Source organism: Mobula hypostoma, chromosome 6 (assembly GCF_963921235.1).
Source record: "Mobula hypostoma chromosome 6, sMobHyp1.1, whole genome shotgun sequence".
Classification (NCBI taxonomy): Eukaryota; Metazoa; Chordata; class Chondrichthyes; order Myliobatiformes; family Myliobatidae; genus Mobula; species Mobula hypostoma.
This window is the reverse complement of record NC_086102.1, coordinates 139858080-139870376: the sequence shown is the minus strand read 5'-3', so window position 1 is coordinate 139870376 and position 12297 is coordinate 139858080. Positions and strand designations below refer to the sequence as shown.

At 37.9% G+C, this 12297-nt stretch overlaps 1 protein-coding gene across 1 annotated transcript in view; it reads left to right on the top strand.

Moving 5' to 3' along the window:
• The first annotated feature begins 422 nt into the window (after positions 1–422).
• Positions 423–12297, top strand: part of LOC134348766 (collagen alpha-3(VI) chain-like) — a 118699-nt gene continuing 106824 nt past the window's right edge. Inside the window, exons 1-2 of the mRNA XM_063052569.1 lie at positions 423–777; positions 2130–2768. Coding sequence (XP_062908639.1) covers positions 423–777; positions 2130–2768 — 994 coding nt within the window. The remainder of the gene's footprint in view (positions 778–2129; positions 2769–12297) is intronic.

The following is a 12297-nucleotide window of genomic DNA, read 5'->3' as shown; positions in this document are numbered from 1 at the left end:
GTGGGTGATTAGTTTGGGATGTCTTACACTTCTAAGCATCTTTCATTTATCATTCATATTTTCTAAATATTTGCAATCAAATTATGGTTTTCTATACTGTTTGGGCATTTCAATGTGCACTTTTTTAAAACAAACTTCTGGTAATTGTTTCTGTGCAGATATTCATTCTGATTCCATTTTATCTTTATACAGCCAGGAAAAGGGATATTGTTTTCCTCATCGATGGCACACCTGGAATGGGAAGGTCATTTTATTTCGTCCGTAAATTCATTTCAAAAATAATTTACAGTCTCAACATTGAATCAGGTGAAGATCAGATTGCTGTAGTTCAATACAGTTTCGATTCAAGACTTGAATTTGGCCTCAATGTTCATTCAACAAGAAATGTGCTTTTGAATACAATAAAAACTCTGCGATTTAAAATGGGAAGACCCCTCAACACGGGTGCAGCACTGGACTTTGTCACAAGGAACGTCTTCATCCCAGCTGCGGGCAGCAGAAGAGATGCTGGAGCTGCACAAATCCTGGTGCTCATCACTGCTGGGAGATCCATTGATGACGTTGGTCCAGCAGCAGAGGCAGTGAGACAGGCTGGCATTGAGCTCATTGTTATTGGAGCCAAGAATGCAATCATGTCAGAGCTGCAACAGATCACTTCTGACCCAGATTCTGTTTTCAAATTGAATGAATTTCGAGAATTGCCAACAATTGAACAACAACTCCTTTCTAAGTTTCAAGCAATAGCAGTGATAGAGGAACCAATTCCTCCGACTGAAGGTAAAAATCTTTAATAGATTTACCCAAAATAACCATGATGTACAGAAAACAAAGAGGCATGTAACAAGTTCAAGTCCTAAAATGGGCTTAAATATTAGGAGATCTTTTTTTTTAAAATGTAGTTTCTTTATGTGTTTAAATTTACTAGCTATCATGGTCTGATTTGAATCACACTAAATTCCTTAGCCTTGGTCTCTACTTAAATGGGAACAGAGCTGCTCTGCTTTTAGCCCATATATATCCCACCATTAATTTGCTTCCTTTCTTCCAAGAAGATGTGCTTTCTGAGGACAATGACCTGGATATTTACATGAATGGTTGAAATAAGTGTCTATGCTTCAGTGCCACTTTCCCTTACTTACTCCATATTCCTTGAAGCCATTGCAACATTGAACTGTACTATGTGATGTAAGGAATGTGAGAGTAAAAGGAATTAGCTGAGATTACTGCAAAGTTACTTGAATCCAACGGCCAGGGGAGACTAGTTTCACAACAGCTTTATTCTCAAGCCTTGATGAAGCTTTTCCTGTTGTGAGTATACAAATAAGTTACGATCAAGACAGCAGCAGTTCTCTTGCCTCAGAAACCTTTGTGGCCACTTTAAGCCAATCAGGCTGGATATCAGTACCCTAATCCCCAATTTCCCATGTCAAAAACTCCATCTCAATTTTCAAATCTATGATTTTGTCAGACTTTCTGAAAACAGAACTATCACCAAATTTGTTAACATTCCAGAGAGCCTCAGGGAAAGCAGAACGTTCTTGGATATGTGATAACCCATGCAGGTTCAGGTTGGTTGATCTTTTTAGGGCCATATTTCATTCAATTGTTGTGAATGTTTAGAACAATATTTCATACTATCTAATATTTATTTTATCATCTATATCTGTGGTAATTCCTAGAAGTATCAGTATCCATTTTCTTTGGTTTAATGAACACAATGCACAAGAATTTTTTTAACGTCAGAGAAGCTTTACTAATCTCAACACAGAAGAGATGCACTTTGCATCAGAAAATGTTGGGTTCATTGGATAATCAGCTAGAAAGCTAGCATGCAAAGTTCTTTCCCATGCTATCGTGTTTGATAGCCCTGTGTTGAGCATTTGGTCTATGCTCTTCAGCATTAAATGTACGTTGCTAACAATTGGAGAGACATCAGATGGATGTGTAAAGATAGCCTTGATACCTTGAATTCTATCATAAGATAATAAGTTATGGATAACTGGTTTTCATGCATTTAGTTATCATGAGTCAGTAGGGACAATTAAGATATGCTTGGTATGACACTTTTCCAAACTTCTATGATCTCTGCTTACTTTATATAACCTAGTCTGTTTTTATACTTTTTCTAGTTACAACTGCAGCTGAAATCCAGAGAGACATTGTGTTTCTGATAGATGAATCTGATTATATTGGAAATTCAAATCTACAATTCGTCCGCAATTTTGTTTCATCAATAATCAATAGCTTTGAAATTGGGAAAGACAGAGTACGAGTTAGTCTGGTGCTATACAGCAATGTTGCAGAAACTGAGTTCTATCTGAACACCTACTCAAAAAGAGATGAACTTCTGTCTCTACTGAGATCTCTCAGCTTTGGAGGTGGTAAGATTCTTAACACTGGGAAGGCATTGGAATTTGCCCTCAAAGCTCACTTCATCAGATCTACAGGAAGCAGAAAAGAAGAAGGTGTTCCCCAGTTCTTGGTGCTCATTACTGGTGGAAGGTCTGGAGACGATTTCAGAAGAGCTGCAGATGCATTGAAGCAGAGCGCTGTAATAACCCTTGCTGTTGGATCTGGGTCTGCAGATCCTGCTCAACTGAAGCAGATAGCTTTTAAACCCAACCTGGCCTTCCATGTGAGGGAATTCGATTCTCTGCAAAGCATACAGACACAGGTGATAACATTATTACAAAAGCTGCATGTTCAAACAGTGCCTATTGAAGAGACATCAGTGCCTGTTGAAGTACCACTGGTCACTACTACCAAAGGTAATTGAGCTGTAATCATTTCCATCATTATGGTTTTGAAATTTTGTTAAAATTACCTTTTCTTCATTTGGGTTCATCAGGAAAATCTTTTGATATGCTGTAGCTCTATCACTCTGACTCTATCTCATTATCAATCATGTTAGTGCAAATTCTTGTGATGATCTCCAGCTAGGAAGCCCTTAACAGTGTTGTTCTGTGGAGAGATCTTGGAGTCCAAATCCATAGCTCCCTGAAAGTGATGCAGAGGTTGATAGTGTGGTGGACATATGGTGTGCTTGACTTTATTAGTTGGGGCATTGAGTTCAAGAATCAGGAAATGATCTCGCATTTTTATAAACTTTGGTTAGGCTGCATCTAGAGTATTGCATTCAATACTGGTATTCCCATCATAGGAAGGGTGTGGAGGCTTTGGAGAATTTGAGAAGTGCAGAAGTGGTTTCCCAGGATGCTGCATGGATTAGAAGGCTGGTACTATAAGAGGACATTGGACAAACTTGTGTTGTTTCCTCTGGAGTGGTAGAGGTTGAGAGGACCCTTACACGAAATTTATAAGATTTATAAGGTATACATAGTTGGTATCTCTTTCACATGACTGAAGTATCTACAACTAGAGCGTGTGTATTTAAATTGAAGGGGTAAGTTCAAAGGAAATGTGTGGGGCAAGATTTTCATTCAGAGTGGTGTGTGCCTGCAATGAGCTGCCAGGCACGGTATTGGAGGCGGACACAATAGTGGCATCTCAGAAGCTCTTAGGTAGGCACAAGAATGTGCAGAGAATGGAAAGATATAGATAGTGTGTAGGCAGAAGGAATTAGCATAGTTAGGCATTTAAGTTCTTGTGTAATTAATTCAGCACAGCATTTTGGGCTGAAGGGTCCAGTGCTGAGCTGTTCTATGTTTTACATTCTTTGTTCTTTGCATGGAATAAGTGTTCAGAAATGATAATGTCCCCAGAAGCACAAGGGACTGCAGATGCTAAATGTCTGAAGCAACAAACAAAGGTACTGGAAGAACTCAATCAGCCAGGCAGCACCCGTGGGAAATAAATCTGTTTATTTCCCTCCATAGGTAGTGCCTGACTCGGTGAGTTTCTCTAGGAGCTTGATAAGAATATAAGAGCTGACCCTTCTAATATGTATGCCTTTTTACAAAAGATTGATTTTCCTAGAATTTATCTATTGAAGATCAGCAAATTCTTGATGTTCCTGTCACTGAAAGGGAAATTCAGAAAGCTATTCTTTCAATGCAATCTGGTAAAGCTCCTGAATTGGATGGTTTTACTGTAGGATTTTATAAAAAATTTGAACATTTGCTTACTCCTTATATGTTGGAAATGCTTAAAGATTCTTTTCTGTTGGGAGAGTTACCTTCCACATTTTATGAAGCTTCTATTTCTTTAATTCTTAAGAAAGATAAAGATCCGACTGATTGTGCTTCATATAGACCTATCTCATTATTAAGTGTGGATGCCAAAATTCTTTCAAAAATAATGGCTAATCGGATGGAGAATATACTAGCTAAAATTATTTCTCAGCATCAAACGGGTTTTATAAAAGGCCGTTATTCTTTTTCTAATACTCGGAGATTGTTAAATATTATATACTCATCCCTCTCTAAGACTCCCCAATGTGTTGTTTCTCTAGATGCTGAAAAGGCATTTGATAGAGTTGAATGGAAATATCTATTTAAAGTTTTAGAGAAAATTAGCTTTGGTAGTAATTTTAATAAATGAATTAGATTGATATATAAAAGCCCTTTTGCCACTGTTATCACTAATAACTGTAGATCCCCCTTTTTCCAACTTTCCCGGGTACGGGACAAGGATGTCCATTAAGTCCTCTGTTATTTAACTTGATGTTGGAACCCTTGGCTATTGCACTTCGTAAAGCTAAAAATATTCAAGGAATTTCTATAAATGGGACTACCCAGAAGATCTCCCTTTATGCGGATGATCTTTTGGTTTATGTTTCGAATCCCGAAGAATCTATTCCTAGCTTATTGAATTTATTAGATGAATTTGGATTGTTTTCAGGATATAAATTAAACCTGCATAAAAGTGAATTATTTCCTTTAAATGATTCCACATCTATATATGATAACATTCCTCTAAAAGTTACGGATTCTTTTAAATATTTAGGTATTATCATCACTAAAAATTACGGAGACCTTTATAGAGTTAATTTAGTTCTCTTAGTGGATTTTATGAAGCAATTTTTTTCTAGATGGAATCCACTTACACTTTCATTGGTAGGTCGAATTCATGCAGTTAAAATGATGATTTTACCAAAATTTTTATATGTATTTCAAAACATTCTATTTTTCTAACTAAGAAGTTTTTTGATCAGGTTGACTCTATTATTTCCTCTTTTGTTTGGAATAATAAAAGACCAAGGATTGGGAAATTTCATTTACAAAAATTAAAAAAAGGATGGAGGTCTTATTTTGCCTATTTTAAGAATGTGCTATTGGGCGGTTAATATACGTTATGCGGGTTCTTGATTATATTGGACCGATAAAAAGGAACGACCATCTTGGGTTGATTTGGAATTGAAAATTGTGAACCAATTTCATTTAACTTCGTTATTAGGAGCTCCTTTACCTGTACAATTAGCCAAAATTTCTATTCTAAATATAAATCCTATGATTAATCAATCCTTACGAATTTGGTACCAGTTTTGTAAGTTTTTTAATCTTAAAAAATTTAACCTTTTTAGTTTAATTTATCAAAACTATTTATTTAAACCTTCACTTAGTGATCCCACCTTTCTCTTTGGAGGAATAAAGGGATTTTTTCCTTTATGGAAATGTTTCAAGAAGGTCGATTGATGTCCTTTGAGAAATTAGTAACTAAATACTTTCTCTGATACTCACATTTTTTGCAATATCTTCAGGTCAGACATTTCTTACAAAAATATTTAAGTAATTTTCCATATATACAAGACTCTGACCTGTTAGACATTATTTTAAAAATGAACCCTTTAGTGAAAGGTTTTATTGGGAAAATTTATAATTTACTATTACAACGGGATAATTATCCTTTACTTAAGATTAAGCAAGATTGGGAAAGAGAGCTTAATATGACCTTGATAACAGAGGATTGGTTGCGAATTTTGAAGCTGGTTAACTCTTTTTCGATTTGTGCCAGTCATTCTCTAATTCAATTTAAGATTGTACGTCGTTATTATTTGACAAAGGAGAGATTGTCTAAAATATTCCCTAATGTAAATAGTCAGTGTGATAGATACAAAACTGAAATAGCTACATTGACACATATGTTTTGGTCATGTTCTGTATTGAAATAATTTTGGAAATCTATTTTTTCTACAATCTTTAAAGCTTTAAAATTAATTTACAACCTAATATATTGACAGTTTTGTTTGGTATAATTCCTCAACATATTCACGGTATTTCTATATCTGACCAATACGTAATTGCATCTGTCACATTATTGGCTAGAAGGGCTATTTTATTAAAATGGAAAGATGCCTCTGCTCCCACTTTGATACAATGGGTCTCTCAGGTGATGTTATATCTTAGTTTGGTAAAAATTAGAAGTCAAACTTTCGATCCTAAATTTGACTTTGAGAAAAGGTGGGGTTCTTTTGCCTGTTATTACCATTTGACTTGCCTGTTATTACCATCCTTCTCTGATGCTTGTTTATATGGGTTTGGTTGGCGGTTTGATGTCTTTTTTTTATGGAAGCTTGTATGGCACATAGCTCCGGGTTTGTGCTCCAAATGGGTTTTTTATCCTTTTTTTTAAGTTATTAGGGGTTTTCTCTTTTTAGTTAGTGAGGGTTCTTTTTTTTCCTTTCTTTCCTTTTTTCCTTAAGAAAAAGCTTTAATACTTTATTTTTTGATTATTATTGATATACTGTTCAGCCCGGTTGATAGTTTAACTTTTACTCTATATATGGATATGTTATCTTGATTATTTTGATGTATTTTTTTTCTGTTGTTGATTTTCAATAATAATTAATAAAAAAGATTTAAATAAAAAAATATAGATTAGATTATGAGGACACTCAGTCCTCGTTTATTGTCATTTAGAAATGCATGCATTAAAAAAATGATACAATGTTCCTCCAGAATGATATCACAGAAACACAAGACAAACAAAGACTAAAACTGACAAAACCACATAATTATAACATATAGTTACAACAGTGCAAAGCAATACCGTAATTTGATAAAGAGAAGACCATGGGCATGGTAAAAAAAAGTCTCAAAGTTCCGATAGCCTCATCATCTCACGCAGATGGTAGAAGGGAGAAACTCTCCCCGCCACGAACCTCCAAGCACTGCAAACTTGCCGATGCAGCACTATTGGAAGCACCCGACTGCAGCGGACTCTGAGTCTGTCCGAAAACTTCGAGCCTCCAACCAGCCCTCCGACACCGAGCACCGAGTGCCATCCTCTGCTGAGAGCTTCGACCATGCCCTGGCCGCCGAGCAACAAACAAAGCCGAGGACTCGGATCCTTCCCCTCTGGAGATTTTGGATCATACAGTAGCAGTGGCAGCGAAGCAGGCATTTCAGAAGTTTCACCAGATGTTCCTCCGTGCTCTCACGTCTGTCTCCATCAAATCAGGATTGTGCATGGCACCCTACTTGACAGATAACAGACATCAGCTCCGGAGTGGCTGCTGCGAGCTGCGTCGCGCCGCCATCTTCTCCTCCCTCCTTTCAAATATACATAAAGAATTGGCCTCCACAGCTGCGAGTGGCAAAGAATTCCACAGATTCACCACTTTCTGGCTAAAGCAATTCCTCCTCATCTCCGTTCTATAAGGACCTCCATCTGTTCTAAGGCTGTGTCCTCTGGTCTTTGACTCTCCCATCATAGGAAACATCCTCTTCAAATCCACTCTATTAACACCTTTCACCATTCAATAGGTTTCAATGAGGAACCCTCATTCTTTTGATTTCTAGTGAATATAGGCTCAGAGTCATCAAGTGCTTTTCATATGACAAGCCATTCAATCCTGGAATCATTTTCGTGAACCTTCTTTTAACTCTCTTCAGTTGCTACGAGAAGGGACTGAATACTGCCCACAATACTTCAAGTGAGGCCTCACCAGTGCTTTATAAAGTCTCAACATTACATCCTTGCTTTTATATGATACTTAGAGTACTCTGTCCACTTGGAGTACCGTGTCCAGTTCTGGTCACCTCACTATAGGAAGGATCTGGAAGCATTGGAAAGGGTACAGAGGAGATTTACCAGGATGCTGCCTGGTTTAGAGTGTATGCATTATGATCAGAGATTAAGGGAGTTAGGGCTTTACTCTTTGGAGAGAAGGTGGATGAGAGGAGACATGATAGAGGTGTACAAGATAATAAGAGGAATAGATAGAGTGGATAGCCAGCGCCTCTTCCCCGGGGCACCACTGCTCAATACAAGAGGACATGGCTTTAAGGTAAGGGGTGGGAAGTTCAAGGGGGATATTAGAGGAAGGTTTTTTACTCAGAGTGGTTGGTGCATGGAATGCACTGCCTGAGTCAGTGGTGGAGGCAGATACACTAGTGAAGTTTAAGAGACTACTAGACAGGTATATGGAGGAATCTAAGGTGGGGGCTTATATGGGAGGCAGGGTTTGAGGGTCGGCACAACATTGTGGGCCGAAGGACCTGTACTGTGCTGTACTATTCTATGTTCTATTTCTGTGATATCACTCTGGAGAAACATTGTATCATTTCTTAATGCATGTATGCATTTCTAAATGACAATAAAAAGAGGACTGAGTGGTTCTCATAATCTAATCTAGTCTAATCTAATATTCTAGTCCTCTTGAAATGAATACTAACATCACATTTGACTTCCTCTCCATAGTCTCAGTGCAAATTAACCTTTGGAAATCCCTGCACAAGGATACCCAAGTCCCTTCGCATCTTAGTTTTTTGTATTTTCTCTCCATTTAGAAAATAGTCAACCCTTTCATTTCTTCAACCAAAGTACATAACCATACGCTTCCCAATACTATATTCCATCTGCCAATAATTTTCCCATTCTCCTAATCTCTCTAAGTCCTCTACTTCCTCAAAACAACCAGTCCATCCACCTATTTTCATATCGTCTGCAAACTTTGCAACCAAGCCATCAATTCCATCATCAAAATCATTGACATATAATTTATGTGTTGCTTATGATAGTGATTCTGCCAAAGTTGGAATTTCAGGAATTGTGTGGTAAGGTTAAACCAAAAGCTTGCATTTCTATTTGTGACTACCTGGGACACCCCTGTAGCTGTGGTCCTCGTCTCATATCTCATAATTAGTGTAAGTTAATGACAGAACTAAAGTGAAACCTATGGGCATATGACAGAATTAAATGGAAGGCAATAAAGGGAATGTGTTGGATGGGATTGTTCTGCTGGGATTTGGCCTGGATGGCAATGATGGCGTCCTTCTGTGCTGTAATAAGTAAGATGCTCTACAATTAAGAGTGCAAAGAAGCATGTGCGATGAATGCAAGGCTAGAGTTTAGACCAAGTTAGTTGTATGGTTAGTGTAGCTTGTAGAGATAAAGGGAATGAAACTGAAAAAAGATTCATAAATGGTGTTTAAGATTTTGAATTTAAGAAGAATTTTGCGCAGAATCTTTCCAGTCTTCAAAATGGCGCAGATGAAGGCATGGACAATGAAGGGATCTTCAGCACTTAACCACTGGATAGTGAGGAACAACACCACAACAAGGTCTCACAAACAGCAGTAAGATAAACAGCAAGGTTATTGCTTTATTATGAAAACTGAGAGATAACTAAATACTGGAATACTATCCTTCTTCAATAGCACCATCTTTTTCACCAAGTATGAAGTTACTTAAAGTGTCATTTAAAAATATGCTTCTATTCTGGCGTAGAGGTGAAAGTGATACCAGTGAGCACCATTAATACCTGAGAGGAAAGCTTTGGGAATGGATGTGATCAGGACATGAGGAAGGTTGTGGGAGACCCAGTGAGCAAAGAATTGTTGTAGCTCAGAAGACCATTCAGCCTATCCAGTTGAAGCTGGCTCCCAGCAAAGCAATCCTGCCATTCCCATTCCTCAGCACTATTTCTTCAAGTTATTCATTCCTAGCTGCTTACCCAAGTATGCTTTAAGCACTTCCACTAGAAGTGATTTGTAGATCATAACTGATCTCTGAGCAAAAAAGTTTCCTTGACATTCCCTTATATTTTTTGCTTTACAACATCTACCCTCTTTGTACTCTATCCAAGCTAGCTATTAATGTACAGGATTCCTTCTTTGTTATGTTAAATTTAAAATGGCTTCTTTGTTATGCTAATCTTTTAAACTGCTGCGTATGTGGATTAAAATGGCTTCTATGTTATGTATAATGCAAAGTCTCCAGCTAGAAACTTGCTTGGGTTATAACAGATAGCAGATGTACTATGAGCCAATGGGTGTCCATGGTATTCTTTCTTGGGGTGATATGCTGTCTCATATGGCTGGGAACCAGGGGCTTTTGGCGGGGAGTTGGAGGAGAGACCGTGAGGACGACGGACGTGCGGGGAAAGCTCAGGTTGATCACTCCGGGTGGTCCTGCGCTGCGAGTCGATGGGGTCAGGGTGGTCCCAAAGAGGGTCCTGAGCTCCAACGTGTGCACGAAGAAATTGAACTTTGATAAGTCTGGCACCTTTTCCATTCCCTTTTTCTGTATTGAACTTATATTAAATTCATCGACTTAGTAATATCTATAAAGTGTACTGGGTAAAACATACTGCGTGCGCTGGCTGATGATTGATGCTTGAAACTGATTTTGGTGGCAGTTGTACAGCAACTGACACAACGGGGAGGGTCCAGGCGGGCGGCGGACGGGATTTCCCCTAGATATATATGAACCAATTTAGCTGAGCATTACCTTAATTAGTACTAGGAAGGGTGAGGTTGCAGGAAAAGTAATCCCATCTCTTTTTGCAGATATCTTTATGAGTTCTCATATCATAGAACGTACAAAATATAACAGGGAACACTACAGCACGGTATAGATACTTTGGTCTATGATGTTTTGTTGACCTTTTAACCTACTCTAAGATCAAATTAACCCTTTTCTCCTACATAGCCCTCCATTTAAATATCAACTATTTGCCTATCAACGAAGTTATTAAAATGTCCCTAATGTATCTGCCTTCACCACCGAGTAAATCTATCCCTCAATCCATCCTAGTAAATCCCTCTCACACCTGTCCAGCCTCTTCACATCCTGTATTTAAGTGACCAGAACTGAATGGAATGTTCCAGTTGTAGCTTAGCTACAGTTGTGTAAAGGGTCAACATAGTTTCCCTTCTTTTGTACCTCTACTTATGAATTCCAGATTCCCATAATTTGGCCAACACTTTGCCTCTCAGTTAAGAGCTATGGGCAGTCTAGGAAGTCTCAAAGACAAAGGGATATGAAAATAATTCTTGCACCAGCTAAAGGAAGTCAAACAAAATATATGATTTATGGGTGGAGGTTGAGCCTTTTTCTCCTGATGTCTTTTCCTCATTAATTGTTTCCAGTAAATCAAATAAAGAAGTGTATTGCATCTTGATAATATAATTTGCTGGTTCAGGAAAAGTCAGTGAAATGAGGGAATATCTGTGGGAAGGAGTGTTGATAATACCAGGGTTCTCCTGGTCGTGGACCTATTCATTAAGTGAGTGCATCCACATCAATTAGATATTAATCATATATCGCTGGTGGTGGCTGAAGATACATAAATATTGGTTATGACGCTGGTTTAGTGTGATCCAGATATCTCTGTGTCAAAGCAGATTACCTACTAATGCTCTCACATGACAGGTAAGGAAGCTTAAATCAACAATGTAAAGAATGAATCCATTCTGTGTTAGACGCAGAACTGATTGTCATTAAATCATGTGTGTAAGTAATGTATATAATCCCGGACCATGACCAACCTTGTTCCAATTTGCCCCATTTTGCTAATCTGAATTTTAACTATTTGCCTTCAGGTAGCTTCTCCCTTTCTGATCAGAGAGACACTCTATTTGCACTATCTTCCTCTCTCCTGTACTTTCTGCCCTCTTTCAGCTTCCCTGATTGTTTTCTTACCTCAGCCAATTAAAAACAAGAACCTTGTTTCTGGCTGGATGGCATGAACAGCTTTATTTCATCATTTGAAAGAAATTGCAGAAGAACTTACCAAAAAAAAACATAAAATTCATGAGATAGGGTTGGAAAGCAGAAAGAAAGAGGTGTGGCTCTGATATGCTGTGCAGAAAATCATTGTGGTTGGGATAATGTGGTGTCGTGGATGAGGAGAGGAGGAGGTGAGAGGAAGTTATGTCAGAACATGGTGGCCAGCTATCAAACTACAAGGTAAATGAAAATCACATAGAATGATATTAGATATATCCAGTGGATGGTAATCTTGCAGCCAAAGAAACATTGTCATAGTCATACGTTATTGATCTCGAGGGAAATTGGTTTTCATTACAGTTGCACCAACCAAGAATAGAGTATAAATGTAGCAATATAAAACCATAAATAATTAAATAGTACTATGTAAATTATGCCAGGAAA